We start from the raw sequence: 18,586 nt of genomic DNA, 5'->3' as shown, positions 1-18,586 counted from the left end.
GGCAAAGGGCAGTGGCAGTAATGTGGCACTGCCTCTAGCACACCAGAAATCAGAGAGGCCAGGGGCCGAGGTCTGAGCTTTACTGGTCAGAAGTGCTTCCTGAGGCTGATAACCCCATGTTCAATGAGCTCACACTTCCACAGTACCAATGCCATCACTACATCTAGGAGAGCACTTTTAACCGTTTCTATATCGTGACATATGCAGAAAATGTTTGTCAGCACACTGGGGGAAACACACAATTCTCAAAGCTACTCAGGGTTGGAAAGAACCAACTCAAGAGTCTGTCACCTGTGATCTGAGGTGTCGACACCCTGGTGCACGTGCAGACAAACTGAAGGGACACTCTGCTCTAGAAAACACCGGCGGACTGGGGTACCCGTGTGTTCTCAGGGGTTTCCCTGGATGTATCCTCATTTCACTGACTCTCCAGTCCCCAAAGTTGAGGGATATTAAGGTTCCCTACTATTGGCAGTCTGCCACCAGTCTCCTGAGTCACCTCAGGTCACCCAGCCTAAGACTATCTCTCTGGCCCAAGGAGCAGTTCATTCTGGAATATGGCAGGTACATGCAAAGGTCCCCTTCCAAGTCAGTAACAGCCATGCTCCCCTCTCCCATCCCCTTCCTTTCCTGAGCCCAGCTACTCACTCTTGTTTTCTGTCTGCATCCGCTCATGGGTCTTCTGGATGTTCACTAAGTTGTGTTCGCTCCGGGAACGCTCTTCCTGCAAAGATAAGAACCACAGGACAAGAGGGAGGCCCTTCATCCTTTTGTGGCACCTGCATCCCAGGCCAGAGGCCCGATAAATATGGCCCTCATTTCCTAAATCCACAGTCAGGATGAGTTCAAAGGATTTTTTCCTGATTAATACAAAAGCACCACAAAAGAGAAGAAGGTTAAACTATAAATAGACTCTCCCTTATCAAGACAAATTTATCTACAGATTCGGTGCAATCCCCATCAAAATTCCAACTGATTTCTTTGCATAAATTGACCAGATGAGTCTAAAATTTGTATGGAAATTCAAGGTACCCAGAAGAGTTAAAACAATCTTGAAAAAGAAAAATACATTTGGAGGAACTCACACTTCCTGATTTCAAACGTTACTACAAAGCTACAGTAATAGAAACAGTGTGGTACTGGTATATGGGGAGACATAGAGACCAATGAAATAGAACTGAGAATCCAGAAATTAACCCATACATTTAGGGACAATTGTTCTGGGGAAGAGGGAATGAGAGAGGATGCTGTACAAGTCTTCCCCACATCACCTCAACTTTCTTTTTTCCTCCCTGATGCAGTAGTCCCTGGACCAGGGCCGCAACTATGGGTGCTGGAAGCAGGGATGGTCCCTGTCTTAGTTATCTAGTGCTACTGTAACAGAAATACACAAGTAGATGGCTTTAACAAACAGAAGTTTTATTCTCTCACAGTTTGGGAGGCTAGAAATCTGAATTCAGGGAACCAGCTCCAGGGCAAGGCTTTCTTTTTCTGTCGCTTCTGGGGGAAGGTTCCTATCATCTGTCTTCCCCTGGTCTAGGAGCTTCTCAGCACAGAGACCTCAGTCCAAAGGATGCACTCCACTACCAGCTCTTCTTTCTTGGTGGTTTGAAGTCCGACTTCCCTCTGCTTGATTCTCTCTTTATATCTCAAAAAAGATTGACTCAAGATACAGCCTAATCCTGTAGATTGAGTCCTGACTCATTAGCATAACTGCTTCTAATCCTGCTTCATTAACATCACAGAGGTTAGGATTTACAACACTTAGGATAATGACATCAGATCACAAAATAGTAGACAACTGCATAATACTGGGAATCATGGGAATACACATTTTTGGGGGGAAACAATTCAATCCATAACAGTCCCTAAGCAAGAAGCTGTAACTATACCTTTAAACCTTTATGCCAGAATTCCTAAGGGCTTGATGGAGTGGATTCGCCCCATCTGGCAAAATTGGGGTTGACAGTGAATTGAATACGGTTGACAGCTGTATTGCCTAGAGGCAGAAATGGCCAACTAGTCTAGTACCTATGTAACCCTACCCTACATGAACAGGAGCAGACTGAAGGGGAGGCTCATACTAGACTAGTATCACTGCCAACATGCTGGATCAACACAATGGCCAGATCTAACATCTTTTCCAAAGGTGGAGAAGTTTCGATAAAAATCAGTGGCAAATAGAAGGAGAATAGCTGAGGGTAAAGGCATAAATAAATGGGTTATACAATGAGGGAAATCTAATATTACACTGGTGACTCAAGAGAGGCTCAGAGCAAGAGAATAATATTGTTTTTTAGCACATTTATACCAGATGCCTGAAAAGATGAAGCCATGTGTTTGCTGAGACTGCTGCTTTTGAAAAGGTCGAATGGAAGCCTGCAAACATGGGTGGCATTGTTCTGGGAGACATGTTGGTCATACTAAGATATGATGATGACATGGTCCAACTATTGATGGCTGAATGAAACTTAAGTAATGTGCTAGTATCTTCTGACTTTTGTTTTCAAGTTGTATGTACTACAAAGGATTTCATTTGGGAAGGAATTTCCCGGAATTACTCCCTACTAGGCCATTGGACTTGTGTGCTGTGCACAAATACAAATCACTCTGTTTTTGTGAGTGGAAAGCTATTAAGTAGGAAAAAAAAAAAACAAGTTTCTGATGGGACTAAAGTAGTAGTAGGCATCACATGGTGGGTGTGATTTCCTCTGGGGAAGAGTCCCACCCTGAGACTAGGTAGGCTATGGGAGGACATTTGGCATATTCAAACTAAATTACATCTAGGTGTGACTACCACTCATCTAACCCTAGTATGGGGGGGCCCAACAATTTTAGGGACCAAATATGTATCCTAACTGCACTCAGGCCATTAGTATACAATGGCAACAACATGCACAGTGGATTGAACACTAGCCCACAAGATAGCAAAAAGGGCTTTAGGGGAGACAGGTGCCAGCCTAGGCATCCTGTGAAAAACTAGGTTCACTTTTGTCTTAGTTATCTAGTACCGCTATAACAGAAATACCACAAGTGTGGCTTTAACAAACAGAAATTTATTTTCCTGCAGTTTAGGAGCCTAGAAGTCTGAATTCAGAGTGCCAGCTCTAAGAGAAGGCATTCTCTGTCTGCTGGCTCTAGAGTAGGGTCCTTGGCTCTTCTGAGCTTCTTACTCCTGGCTGATATTCATGTGGCTTGGCATCTCTCTTCCCCCATCTCAGCTTCTCTCACTTGCCTGTTAATCTCTTTTATGTCTCAAAAGAGACTGGCTTAAAACACCAGGACTCCTTACTTAAAAGACACACCCTATACTAATGCTGTCTCATAGCAAAGACAACCCATTCCCAAATGGAATTATAACCACAGATACAGGGTTTAGGATTTATAACACATATCTTGGGGGGATACAATTCAATCCATAATAAATTTTAATCAGGAAAAATATTTATTAACTAGAATAAGCAGATTAGAGGGAGTTCTCTTCTAAAAGACAGGAAAATGATGGGAGTCAGCCTGAAAAGATGCTGAGGCTTTAGTGTAGTGGGCCAGGAAAACTCAACAAATAATGCCGGATAACGCTAGGTCCTAGTGTTGGGAAAGGGCCTGTATCCTGGCCCAATAGGGCCTCAGGACTATTTTATTATAGATGCAGGCTGAAGTAGCCATGGGCAATGGCCCTGGATCCTAGCTCTGAAGCACAAGGGGAACACCTATGGGAATCTTACGGACCTTCAAACCTTTGTAAGCTCTCTGGGGGCACGTGTAATTTACATCAATGCATTATGACTGCCCTTGCCCCAAAATAAATCAAAATAAGACATATTGAGTAGTACCATTGGCAGGGATAGGAACTATCCTGAATACTGCCCGTGTCCTCCCCGTTGGAGGGAGATTGGGGCCTGCTATGTAACAGCACACAATGGAAACCAGCGTCAGTACAAGCCTATGAACTGAGACAGGGAGACTCGCTTTGTCCCCAACTGACCTGAACCCCAGGAATAACTAAATCATGGCTAATTATTATAATACCTGTCCATAATACCAAACCAAAACTGTTGCTGTTGAGTTGATTTCGACTCACAGCGACCCTATAAGACAGAGTAGAACTTTCCCATTGTGTTTCCAAGGAGTGGCTGGTGGATTCAAACTGCTGACCTTCTGGTTAGCAGCCAAGCTCTTAACCACTGCCCCACCAGGGCTCCCTGTCCATAATAATATATGCCATATGGGCAAGGGCCGATTTTGTTGGGAAGGCATAGCAAATACTTCTGTAAGTCTGATTTGTTCTGTAATGAAACTGAATTATATCACGACCATACTTTGATGTTGTGTAACACTGGCATTGTTGGTGAGATTCAACTACTCTATTATGTAAATAAGCCATATGATAATATTGATGTTGACGATCAAATGTATCGGGAGATTGAGTCAAAGCCTCCTCTGGATATAATACTGATAAAAAAATGACTGGCCTGAGGAAGAACTGAACTTAGCTAATCATCAGCTAATTTCTATGCTAAATAGTTCTGCCAAGCTTATCATAAGGCACAAATAGAAGCAGGTCAAGGAACAGATACAGTTGTCTATAGAACAGATGAGTTGTCTCTTTAATTGAATCCCTACCCCACACGGACTCTTCCATATAATACTATCGTTGTATCTCTTATACTATACTAAATACATATGCGCAGACAAATATGATTGTTTTGCTTTAAGAGCGCCTAGGCCATGGGCCAGGGGGGTGGTCTGTGCAGTAAAGGATTAACTCTGAAACCCTGGGCTGTTCAAAGCCTGCATGTTCCAAAGAATGGTCTAGCCTTTGCCCTGCTCCTGGCAGATAACCTCTAAGCCTTTGGAATATCCTGCCTGATAAGAGTGTCTTGGTTTACCTGGGTCCTTGGCTCCACCAGAGGGTTTATGATAACAGTGTGATTTATGGTGGGGGCCTTGGACTACTTGCAATATCAATTTGACCTCTGGAGAAGCTGGAGACTAAGGTCAGCTATGCAGGTGGTCCATGCCTACATGAATGACTCCAATAAAAGCCCTGGACACCAAAGCTCGAGTAAGCTTCCCTCGTTGGCAATATTCCATGTGTTAACACACGTTTGCCGGGAGAATTAAGAGCTGTTTGTACAATTCCTCTGGGAGACGATGACCAAGCTTGTGCCTGGTTTCTCCTGACCTATGCCCTGTGCAGCCTTTTGCCTTTGCTAATTTTAATCCATATCCTTTCACTGTAATAAACTGTAACCATGAGTATAACAACTGTTCTGAGCTCTGTAAGTCCTATCAAATCACTGAACCTGAGGGTCATCTTGGGGACTCTCACAATATCATACAATGGAGTATTATTCAGCAACAAAACAAAATGAAGTTGCTAAGTGCAATAAGCCAGACACCAAAGGACAAATATTGTATGATCCCATTTATATGAAATATCTACCAACAAGTCAATTGCCATCGAGTTGACTGCAACTCATGGCAACACTATAGGACAGAGTAGTACAACTGCTCCATAGGGTTTACAAGGCTATAATCTTTATGGAAGCAGACTGCCACATCTTTCTACCGTGGAGCGGTGGCAGGTTCAAACTGCTGACCTTTCAGTTAGCAGCCAAGCACTTTAAACACTGTGCCACCAGAACTCCTTAAGAAATATCTAGGATAAGCAAATGCATAGAGACAGAAAGTAGATTAGTGGTTACCAGGGACTTGGGGGAGGACAGAATGGGACGTTATTAAAAAAAAGAAATAAAGTACCAATACCTGCTACAACATGGACGAACCTTGAAAACATCACGCTGGGTAGAAGAAGCCGGTCGCAAAAGACCACATATTATATGACTCCATTTCTAAGAAATGTTCAGAATAGGCAAATCCATAAAGACAGAAAGTAAATTAATGACTGCCTATAGCTGGGACAGGCTGGAAGGAAAAAGGGAGTGCCTGGTAATGGGTAAGAGGCTTTTTTGCTGAGTGATAAAAATGTTCTAAAACTGATAGCAATGATGGTTGAACAACTCTACGTATATACTAAAAACCATTGAACTGTACCTTCCAAGAATCATGAAATCCTGTGTATGACAGGAAATCCATCAGGAATGTTAGTCATATCCCAAACTCCCCTCCTCTCACCTTCATTATATCATCTCGGTTCCTGCACATCCAATCTCTCTTAACACAATCCCCATCTCTCACTCCCTCTATAGCTCAGCAGGAATGGAGGCCTGTGATTTTTACCTGGGTTTGCTTGATCAACTGATGGAGCTCTGTGAGAAGTTCTGCAATACGGGAGTCAGCAGACACGAGGGCCATAGTATACAAGGGGTGCCTAGGAGTGGGGGGAACAGGAGAGAGCCTCATTAGTGGCCTTAACGGCAAGTTGTCCTGGAATTTTACCCCAACCCAGTAATATGTCTTTATTCAGTCTGTTCAACCAAGTCAAGGCATACTTATTAAAAGCCTTCCAAAAATAGTACCCCCTAGCCCCAGCTCTGCTGCTAATATCCTGACAAATGATTCAAGCTTTCTAGTCTCCATTTTTTAACTGTGAAATAGATATACCTACTATGGTTTTGAGGAGTCAAAAAGATTCCAATACCCCTACCTCACACCATATATGGAAATTAACTCAAAATGGATCAATGACTTAATATAGGAGCTAAAACCATAGAACTCTTAGAAGAAAACACAGGGGTAAATTTTCAGGACCTCGTATTTTTCATGCATAAGCAAGAAGAAATAGAAAAATTGCACTCCATTGAAATAAACTTTTTTGCATCAAAGGACCTTATCAAGAAAGTGAAAAGACAACCTACAGAATGAGAGAAAATATTTGGAAATCATGTATCTGATAAGAGTTCAATATCTTGAACACATAAAGAACCTCTAAAACTCAAAAAGACAACTCAATCAAAAAAATGGGCAAAGGATCTGAATAGGCAGTTCCCCAAAGAAGACATACAAATTGCCAAAAAGCACATGAAAAGATGCTCAATATCGTTAGTTATTACAGAAATGCAAATCAAAACTACAAGGACACATCACTTTACTCCCACTAGAATGACTATTATTAAATGAAAAATAACAAGTATTGGTGAGCACATAGAAAAACTGGAACTTTTGTCTATTGCTGGTGGGAATATAAAATGGTACAGCTGCTATGTAAAATAGTATCGCAGTTCCTCGAAAAGTTAAATTAACAATCACCACAGCAATTCTACTCCCAGGTATATTCCCAAAGAATTGAAAGCAGAGACTCGAACAGATACTTGTGCCCCTCCTCTCACCTCACTGCACCATTACTCACAATAGCCAAAAGATGGCAACAACCTAAGTGCCCATCAACAGAAGAAAGGATAAATAAATAAAATGCGATACAGGCAGTCCAAGGATTATGAATGAGTTCCGTTCCTAAGTCTGTCTTTAAGTCAAATTTACATGTAAGTTGGAACAGTTAGGTATAGTTTGTATCTAATATCAGTTACTTAAACGTCTGTCTTAGTATATAGTGCACATTTCTATACATAAAAAAAATTAAAGAAGCACTTCCAGATACACTAAAACATTTTAACATAATAATACAGTAATAATAATAATGTTTTGATGCATGTTGCAAGTAGCACCCATTTGTTATTATGAATCATTTTATGTACCTCAAATTTTTAATACAATAGGCTTTACAGGGATTGGTTCATAACTACGGTCAGACATTCCTGTTGTAGAGAAAAGACTGTCCAACTCTACTGAAGTAAAATCAAAGAGGTTTACTGACGCCAAAATACTATTTGAATGGAGAAATCCTGCAAACCTCAGGGTCTGAAGCTCATGAATTCAAGGGAAGGAGTGCAAATCACACATAGTATAGTGCCATAGAGGGAATTACAAAGAACAATATTCTGATTAGTTTACAATGACTGAGGTCAGTCAAAGGTGGGACAAAGCGAAGTGTGATTTTTCTTTTTGTTGTTGAAATTTTTTTTTTACTTTATTTCATAAACTGGCGATTTTCACCAAAGATTGAGATCATTATTCTTCCAAAATTGAATTTTGTACCTATCTTTTATTTTTTTTAATTTATTTATTTTATTGTTGAGAATATATACAGCAAAACATATACTAACTCAACAGTTTCTACATGTACCATTTCTACTCCCCATTCTTTCCCTACCCAAGTCCCTGGTAACCACTAATCACCATTTAAAGACATTGATTACATTCTGTGAGTTGTGCAACCATTCCCACCCTCCTTTTCTGAGCTGTTCCTCCCTCATTAACATAAACTCACTGTCCCCTAAGGTTCCATCCAACCTTTTGATTTGCCATTGTCAATTTGATCCCACATATATAGTTCTTAAAGAGCATAATGCTCAAGGAAGACTTTTTTTTACTAGTTAAGCTAAATTATTGTTCAGTATTAAGCAGACTTCAGGGGATATTTTTGGTTCAAGGTTCAAGGATTACCTCTGGGCAACAGTTTCAAGGGTTCATCTATCCTCCATGGCTCCAGAAAGTCTGCAGTCCATGAGAATTTGAGATTCTGTTCTACATTTTTCCCTTTTTGATCAAAGATTCTTCTATGGAATCTTTGATCAAAATGTTCAATAAGGGTAGCTGGGCACCATCCAGTTCTTCTGGTCTCATGGCAAATGAGGCAGTTGTTCATGGAGGCTATTAGCCATACATTCCATATCCTCCTCCTATTCCTGACTCACGTTCTTCCTCTGTTCTTCTAGATGAATAAAGACCAACTGTTGTGCCTTGGATACCTGTTTGCAAGCATTTAAGACCCCAGGCACTATGCAATGAACTAGAGGTAGAACAGAAGCATTAAATACATTATTAGGCCAATTAAGTGGGATGTCCCATGAAACCATGACCCTAAACCTCCAAACGAAGGAGCCAAATCCTACGAGGTATTTGGTTGTACATAAGCAGCCTCAGCAGCTACTCTTTTTTGTGTTTGTCTTTGTTATAAATATATCAATCACATAACTTCGCCAATTCAACTTTTATGATGGTTAAGATTGTGTGTCAACTTGGCTGGGCCATGATTCCCAGTGTTTTGGCAGTCATATAATGTTGTGCTCACTTCTCTGTCGAAATCTGATATGTGATCACCCCATGATGGAAATCTGCTGAGTAGTACCGGCAGGGGTGGAGCCTGTGGCAGCTCACCGCTCCCTCAGTCTTCACCTCTCCACCTTCTGCTGCCTACTTCCTTTCTGCTTGCCTTGCAAAGGTTGTTGGCTTGTTCTGGATCCCGCAGCTGTCTCCTATCTGACCTCTGGTTCTTGGGACTTGAGCTAGCAGCTTACCTGTCCATCTTGGGATTTGCCAATCTTCACTGCCTGTGAAAAAAAGTCCTGCTCCCCGACCTGACTATCTTGGGTTTGTCAGCCCCTGCAGCTATGTGACTCAGGAGAAACCTTGTGGTCTTGTCTGTCAACCTCGGGGATTCCTCCACCGTAACAGCCTGTGGGCAGGAGCCCTGCTCATCTTGGGTTCACCAGCTTCTGCAGCTCCGTGAATTGGGAAAGGCCTCTATCCTGATCCAAGGACTTGGGACATTCCAACACCTATAATCTCATGAGCTGTTTCCTTGATACAAATCTCTCTATATAAATTTATACGCTTTACTGGTTTTGCTTCTCTAGAGAACCCAGCCTAAGACAACTTTTTACAGGTGTACAACTTATTGACAGCACTTAACAATAATTAGCTGTGAACCCTACCCTTAATCAATGTGATTTTTCCATCATCTGTTAACCCCCTTTTTCCCTCTCCCTCCTGCCCGTGGTAACCACTAATAAACTTTGGTCTCTACACATTTGCTTTTTCTTGTCTTTTTATGTAAGTCATACAACATTTGTCCTTTTGTGATTGGCTTATTTCACTCAGCGTTATGTCTTCAAGCTTCATCCATACTGTGGCATGTATCAAAACTTCATTTCTCCTACTGGCTGAGTAGTATTCCATTGTGTGTATGTACCACATTTTGTTTATCCATTCATCTGTTGATGGGCATTTTGGTTGTTTCCACCTTTTGGCTATTGTGAATAGTGCTGCAATGAACATCGGTGTACTAGTCTCTTTTTCAGTCTCTACAAAGCTGATTTTTAAAATTATTGGTTACATTAATACAGCTGGAATATATTTATTGGCTAAAAGACGTAATTATAAGGTATTTGGTCCCTGGTGGTACAGTAGTCAAGAGCTCAGCTGCTAACCGAAAGGTCGGCAGTTCGCCTACCACCAATGACTGCCCTGACAGGGAACACAACAGAGAGTCCCTGATGGAGCAGGAGAAAAGTGGGATGCAGAACTCAAATTCACGTAAAAAGGCCAGAAAATTGTTTGACTGAGACTGGAGGAACCCCAGAAGACATGACCCATGGACTCTCTGTTAACCCAGAACTGAAGCCATTCCCAAAGCCAACTCTTCAGACAAGATTAGACTGGACTATAAAACATAAAATGATACTCGTGAAGAGTGTGCTTCTTAGTTCAAGTAGACAGAGGAGACTAATGGGCAGCTCCCGTCCAGAGGCACGATAAGAAGGCAGAAAGGGACAGGAGCCGGTTGAATGGATATCGGAAACCCGGGTTGGAAAGGGGGAATGTGCCGTCACATTATAGGGATGGCAAGTAGGGTCACATAATAATATGTGTATAAATTTTTGTATGAGAAACTAACTAAAAAAAAGGTCAGCAGTTCCAATCCACCAGCCACTCCCTGGAAACCCTAAGGGTCAGTTCTATTGTCCTAAGGGTCAGTTCTATTGTCCTATAGCATTGCTATGAGTCCGAATCAACTCGATGGTAACTGGTATTTGGCTGGGGGGGGTGTCTCGTGACCATCACTAAACAATGGCATGACAATGGCATGATAGATACTGTTGGGAACAGGTTGTTAAACATTATCTTGCTCAGAGTATAAGATTTCCTAGGGAGATCTAACACAAAAGAATTTAGATAAGGTTTGTTTACAGACCCTGACCATAAAGAAAACATTTCCTCAATAACAGGGTTGGGTCCTAAGCAATGGTGCTCGAATCTGTGTGAAAGGTTATAGCGAGCCTTAATGTTAAAACCAAAAACCCACTGCCATCAAGTCAATTCCAACTCACAGCAATGCTATATAGGGTTTCCAAGGCTGTAACTCTTTATGGAAGCAGACTGCCACATCTTTCTCCTATGGAGCAACAGGTGGGTTTGAAGTACCGACCTTTTGGTTAGCAGCTGATTGCTTAATCACTGCGCCACCAGGGCTCCTTGCCTTAGCACTAGTTTAGCCATTTTACTTTAGGAGAGATGCCTCTTTTGAATTTATATTCCACATTATTCATAACCTGGGGACTGCCTGTGTATAGGTTATATGGAATATTATTCAGTCATTAAGGGAAATGAAGCTGTGACACATGCTACAGCATGGATGAAACTTGAAAACATCATGCCAACTGAAATAATTCAGACACAAAAGAACAAATACTGTATGATCCCATTTACATGAAATATATAAAACAAATACATAGAGACAGAAAACAAAGTAGTGGTTACCATGGGCTGAATATGGGGCCCTGGTGGCTCAGTGGATAAGAGCTTGGCTGCTAACCATAAAGGTCGGCAGTTCGACTCCACCAACTGCTCACTTACCCCTCACCCTGTTCTGGTCTGGACACCAGTCCCAGAGTATTCAAAAACACTATGCTCCCTAAGCTGGGAACTCCGAGTTGGTAGGAAAGCCCTGGCCCTTTGCCCAGCCGCTGGCTTAAGGGGCCCACAGACTTGCAGTGCCCTTAGGCCCTGACCAGACCCGTGTGGGCCAATGCAACACTGCACGCCCTCATTGCAATAGAACAGCAGAGCATACACCTGAAGCCCATTTTCAACTGCATCAGCCAAGGGGGAGCTGCAGATTCCTGACATTTGACGGCACCCTGACCACTAGGCAGGGGCCTTACCCATCCACACCAGGGGCCTGAGGACTGGCGGTACCACCCCTCCATCTAGCCACCCATGACAGGGGTATGAGAATTAGTGGTGCCTCCCAGTCCCTCTAGCCAACAACCGTACCCAAAGACTGGCTGCAATACCCGCCACTACGTGGTCTAGGGGACAGGGACAAGCTCGCCACATCAAGGGAGCCAACATCAAATCACATAAAGAAGCAAGTCAAGATGACTCCAGCAAGTGACCAAAATAAGGAACCAGGAAACCTTCCAGCCCCCTGCCTTGTCCCACACATAGCCGCCCACTGTAGCCAGATACTTGTCCCTGTTCTGAACACTCCCAACAGCCCTGTCTACCTAGGACTGTAGGTGCGAGTCTGTACCACAGACTCGGTGGCCGACAACCTGGACACCTGGGCTGCACCCCCACAAGAAAAGTGAACAGATTCCTGGGCTTACACACCTAGTAGCTGCTCTAATCACCTAGAGACAGGACATGAGAGCTTCAAAGATGCTAACAACCAAAGCAGCTCACCCACCCAGCCTCCTTGGGCATATTGAAACAAAACAAAACAAAAAGTCAGCATGCAGTAAACATACAATAAATAAATATATTAACTTATTGATGCCTCACAGACAACAGTCAATATCAAATCACATAAAGAAGCAGGTCAAGATGACTCCAGCAAGTGACCAAAATAAAGAACCAGGAAACCTTCCAGAGGAAGATAAGACAATAGAACTACCTGAGAAAGAATTCAGAAGACTAATATACAGAGATCAAGAAGGAGATCAAGCAAAGTTCAGACCAAGCCAAGGAACACACAAAGCAATAGAATAATTTGAGAAAACAAAATAAGAACGAAACAACAAAATAAACAGGCTGCTAGAAAACTTTTTTTTTTTTTTTTTAGAAAACACAGACTCCAACTAAAATCCAAAAGATTAACAATAAAATTTCAGAATTAGACAACTCAATAGAAGGTCACAGGAGCAGAATTGAGACAATGGAAGTTAGAATTAATGAGATTGAAGATAAATCCCTTGACACCAATTTGAGGAAAAATTACTCCTGTAACCAATCATGTGGAAACCCTGGTGGTGTACTGGTTAAGTGCTATAGCTGCTAACCAAAGGGTGGGCAGTTCGAATCCACCAGGCACTCCTTGGAAACTCTATGGGGCAGCTCTACTCTGTCCTATAGGGTCGCTATGAGTCAGAATCGACTCGACGGCACTGGGTTTGGTTTTTTTTTAACCAATCATGTAGTCCATTTGTATACATGTAGCCAATAGATGCCCATTCACCACCTCCTAACCCACCCTTCTTATGACCTCAACCAAGGTAACCCAATCAAAACACTGTAAGCCTTGTTCTTTGTCTGAATGCTATAAAATGTCTGTGTAATTACTGTGCCTCAGACTCATGCTTTCATCCTCATGAGCTGTGTCATTCCCAGTCCAGACTGCTTTTAAAACCCTTAATAAACCTCTCTGTTTATTAAAGCAGCGCTGGCGTTTCTCTCCAACACTATTAAAAAAAAAAACTCAATGGATATGAAGGCACTTTCCAAGTCATAAAGCACTGCTACTTTTTTACTGTGTCAAAGAGGAAAATTAATAACAGACATCTTACTTTGATCCTAGGGTTCTTACCCATAAAACCAAATATTCACTGTAAAGAAATTTCTGACAAAAAATTAATCCTGCCAGTGGCTTTTCTTTCATTGAGAGTTGCTAATCTTTCCTTTCTTGTTGGAAGCCAGGCTTACCAAATTTGAATTTCAAAAGGCATGGCTGAAGGTGGATGGAAGGCCAGGGACCACCTTGTAACCTGGTAACAGCTGATCTCAGTAAAAGGGGGAGGGCAGGGTTCAATCAATCATGTCAAGATTAGCCTATGCCTGACCTTCTATTCTTTTCCCTCCTTATCTCTTTATAAGCTTCATTGAGACTAGCAAGCTTCAAGCCATTTGACTTTTTCTGGAATCAGAATGATCTTCTATGCATATAAAATAACTGCTCAGAATAAACTTTGTGTTTCAATTTCTTTGAGTTTGATTTTTTTTTTTTAACACTGTACAGCCGAGAAAAATTCACTACTTAAAAAATATCTTGTGCAAGGTAAGGTGAATGTATTCTGATAAAATTTTCTTATACAATGAAAGGCAATTAAAGAATAAAACGATAATAAAAGGTGAGAAAAAGAGTAAATTATTATAACTAGGTGAAAATGGACATATGCCTAAAAATAAGAGTGGACTGGAAAGAATAAGACAGGAAATTTTTTAGGGTGTTGAAATTTCATGGGCTTACTTGTAATACAAAGAACTCAATTTGGCCTTTATCCCTGGTTCCTAAAAATAACTCTTGGAATTTGCTAGCAATCAAGGTTTCTTTGTTTTCTAAAAACAACACTTAAACAGGAGCAAATGATTGGGAGCTATGTAGACCCCACCTGGCAGTTAACCTGAGGAAGGGAACAAAGGCAGGATGTAATCAATCATGCATATCTGTTGATTCAATCAATCATGCATATGCCATGAGGCTCCAATCATGACTATGCAATGCTATAAAAGGCCCTTAACATGGAGATAGTTGGGTTTCCTGGACTGGTGAAAACATCCATGCATGGCAGAGGGTGGCATGTCCTTGGGGACAATGGAAGCCTTATGTGGAACTTCACCTGGTACATCGCTCTGTATCCTTTCTGGTTATAATAGGTAACTGTAAGTATAAGTGGTAATTTAGGAAATAATATTGGAGTCATTATTCCCTGTCCTCGAGCACAGAGAATGTGATCCAGCTGGAGCTGGAAGCACAAGGACATATCAACGGGGCCCTGAGATATAAACACAATAGCTACGACAATCTTGGAAAATATATTTTAGAGAACCTTTTGAACAAGCATGCTGCCAGAACCATGTCTGCCCAAATCCAAGGAATTTTACAGAATGGATGAAAGTGGGAAAACAGAAAAGCATGCTGCTACAGCCATGTCTGCCCAAGTCCATGGAAATATTACAGAATGGGAAAATGGACAAGCACGCTTGTCTGCCCGAGTCTGAGGAACGTTACAGAGTCATCTGTGAATATGGACATTACAAAAGGGCAAAATAATTGAAAGCTTCACCTTTTCACAGATTGGCTAGAAACTGTGATGCTACATTTTGAATTGTGTTTCAGTAACCACAGTCAGGAGGGTCTTCATTGGTCCAACAAATTTTCTATTTACTAAATGCTAACAGAAAAATGTAAGCGTGGAAAGTCTTTTGTGTTCTGTTTATTAGCTTATGTGACCTGTTGCCGTGGAGTAGATTCTGACTCAACCCCACTCCTGGTATCAGACATCTTAGGCTGGGTTCTCTACAGAAGCTAAATCAGTAAAGCGTATAAATATATATAGAGAGAGATTTGTATCAAGGAAACGGCTCACGAGATTTTAGAGGCTGGAATGTCCAAAGTCCGTGGATCAGTATAGGGGCTTCTCCTGATGCATGTATTTGCGGGGCTAGCGAACCCAAGATCGACAGGTCGGAAAGCAGGGCTCTTGCTCACAGGCTGTGAAGATCTACGAATTCCAAGATCAGCAGGTAAGCTGCTAGCTCAAGTCCTAAGAACCAGAGGTCAGAAGAACAGGAGGCAGCTGCATGATCCAGAGACGGCAAAAGCCAGAACGTCCACTTATATATGGATGCAGACCACATGCCCAAGGAAACTCCCTTTCAACTCCTACTCACAGCAGATCCCATCATGGAGGTGATCACATATAAACACTGAGAATCATGGCCCAGCCAAGATGACATACAATCTTAACCATCACAGTCCACCCCTTGTCAACTTGACACCTATACACATCTCCCCAAACCACATATAATCTCTGAATAAAGACAACTACAAAGTCATACTTGCACCTAACATGATACAACTAAGACCCATACAACCAAAAATACACTAGCCCCGTTTACATCTTATATTTCATAAGTGAAGAAAGCAAAAATATTTGATGCAGAAATATTCGTAACAATTACAGTCCTTGTTTCTGTAACTGGTCATATAGGATGTAACTGGTATTCAGAACTACCTTCTTCCACCACCCACTCCGTATTCCCTTTGCCCTCAGCAAGCACCTTAACTGGTGGTGGTTAGCATCAGAGCAGCAACAGGTCACATTAGCTAATAAACAGAATACACAAGACTTTCCACTCTTTATCTTTTTCTATTAGCATTTAGTGAATAGAAAATTTGTTGGACCAATGAAGACCCTCCTGGCTGTTGTTACTGAAACCTGTACCAATGATTGTTAAGACAATCTGAAATGTAGGACCACAGTTTCTAGCCAATCTGTGAAAAGGTAAAGCTTTCAATGGTTTTGCCCATTTGTAATGTCAATATATACTGATGACTCCATAACATTCCTCAGGCTGGTGCAGACATGGCTCTAGTAGCATGCTTGTCCGTTTTCTCATTTTTGCCTATTCTGTAATATTTCCCTGGACTTGGGCAGACATGGCTGTAGCAGCATGCTTGTCTGTTTTCCCACTTTTGTCTGTTCTGTAATATTTCTTGGATTTGGGCAGACATGGCCCTAGCAGCATGCTTGTTCGTTTCCTGGTTTTGCCTCTTTGAACATATGCAGGATAAAACTTTCTTTTTACTTTACTAATCTTTGTGATGTTTTTACCTTACAACAGTGGTTATTGCTGTTGAGTTGATGCCAACTCGTGGCTGCCCTATAGGACAGAACAGAACTGCCCCATAGGGTTTTGTAGGCTGCAGTTTTTACGGGAGCAGACTGCTAGGTCTTTTATCCTGAAGAGCCTCTGATGGGTTCAAACCATTGATCTCTCAGCAGCCAAGCGCTTAACCATTACATCAGGGCTCCTGTAAGTACAGGCAGTCTCCATACATTTCTGTGAACTGTTCTAGAGAATTAATGAACCCACAGGAGGCAATGAGGGCCAGAAGAAGCTGGCCTTAGCCCGTTTGGCACAGAATAGGACACAGAGGTATTTCCTGAATCTGACAGGATATTACTGAGGACCTCAGGAAAACGGTTTCTGTGAAGGAGACAGAAGCCAACACACAGGAGGGGAGAGTAGCAAATGTAGACAACTATCTCACATAGGAGGATTGTGAAACAGGAGAGAGGGTGGAGGCCTGAGGGGGAGGCAGAGTAGATGGAAAGTTTACAGGTGGAAGAAATGTGAGTATGTTGTCTGAGTGGAGAAAAAAGTGGTGCTACGTCTGAGAGGAAGGAGCAAATTGAGAACAGGTCCAAGAATAAGAGACTGGAGCTGTATTTGAAGAGACAGGAGGGATGAGAGATGGAATCCTGCCTTTATGGGGATCCAGTGTCATCTCTGTTTTAGCCTGTCTTATTGACACATAAGACACAGGATTTCCTGTACTACGCTGACCTCCCCCCAAAAGGGGTTGATGCTTGCCAAGGGTCCATTACATTTTCTTCAAGGACCAGCTCAAGGCTATCTTGCTTAATTAACCCTAAATAAGTCAAACTTTTATTTGACTCTTCCTGGAAGCAATATAGACTTTCCAACTGCTATGTCCTCCAAAAATATATGTTGTAAACCCTAACCTCTATGCCTGTGGCTATAATCCCAATTGGGAATGGGTTGTCCTGTTATGTTAATGAAGCAGGATTCATGTAGGGTGTATTTGTATCAATCTGTTTTGAGATATAAACAAGCAGCAGAGATGGAGGATGAGAAATGCCAAGCCACGAGAAGACTGCCCAGGAGCAGAAGGTAAAAGAAACAAGGACCTTCCTCCAGAGCCAACAGGAAAAGCCTCCCTAGAGCCAGCACCCTGAATTCAGACTCTAGCCTCCTCAACTGTGAGAAAATAACCTTCTGTTTGTTAAAGCTACCCATATGTAGTATTTCTGTTAATAGTGGCACTAGATAACTAAGACAGAATTTGGTACCAGAAAGAGTGGGGTGCTGCTCTAACAGATGTCTAAAATGTGGAAGCAGTTTTGGAATTCGGTAATGGGTAGAGGCTGGAAGAGTTTTAAGGTACCTAACAGTAAAAGCCTAGGTTGCCCTGAAGAGACTGTTGGTAGAATTATGGATGTTAATTCTGGTGAGGGCTCAGAAGGAAATGAGGAAAGCACAAAGAAAGTCTCCATCATCTGAAGAGAATACATATGGCACCAGCAACAGAATGTCTGTAGAAATGTGGATGTGAAATGTGCTTCTGGTGAGGCTTTAAAAGAAAATGATGAACATGGGACTGGACAATGGAGGAAGGGTGACGCTTTTCATTCGGTGGCAAAGAACTTGTCTGAATTATACTCAAATGTTTAGCGGAAGGTAGAACTTATAAATGATGAACTTGGATATCTGGCTGAGGAGAATTCTGAGCAAGATCTTAAAGGAGCTGCATGGTTTCCTCCTTTCTCTGTTGGCTCCTTGCTGCTTACAGTGAAATGGAAAAGGAAAGAGATAGACTTAAAAATGAACTGTGAAAAATAAAAACAGAACTTAAAAGATTTGGAAAATTCTGTTGTACAGACTAAGGACATGTATCCTAGAATGTTCACCAAGGACATAGCTACACAATCTTTTGTTAAAGAGATTAAGCCTGTGACTGATGGATCTAAAAAACTAC

General features: G+C 41.9%; 1 protein-coding gene across 3 annotated transcripts in view; it reads right to left on the bottom strand.

Moving 5' to 3' along the window:
• SGF29 (SAGA complex associated factor 29) overlaps positions 1–18,586 on the bottom strand; it is a 43,566-nt gene that overhangs the window by 8,991 nt on the left and 15,989 nt on the right. The window contains exons 2-3 of one of the 3 annotated variants that reach the window (XM_049903087.1): positions 6,244–6,334; positions 649–724 (exon numbers count right to left, since the gene is read on the bottom strand). In XM_049903087.1, coding sequence (XP_049759044.1) covers positions 649–724; positions 6,244–6,318 — 151 coding nt within the window. In that variant the 5' untranslated portion in view covers positions 6,319–6,334. Of the gene's footprint in view, positions 1–648; positions 6,335–18,586 lie in introns of those variants that run through there. The other 2 variants (XM_049903089.1, XM_049903088.1) reach the window with 2 other exon arrangements.

This window comes from Elephas maximus, chromosome 12, assembly GCF_024166365.1.
Source record: "Elephas maximus indicus isolate mEleMax1 chromosome 12, mEleMax1 primary haplotype, whole genome shotgun sequence".
NCBI classification, from domain to species: Eukaryota; Metazoa; Chordata; class Mammalia; order Proboscidea; family Elephantidae; genus Elephas; species Elephas maximus.
Note: the sequence above shows the minus strand (reverse complement) of the source record. Positions and strands in the feature narration are given on the sequence as shown.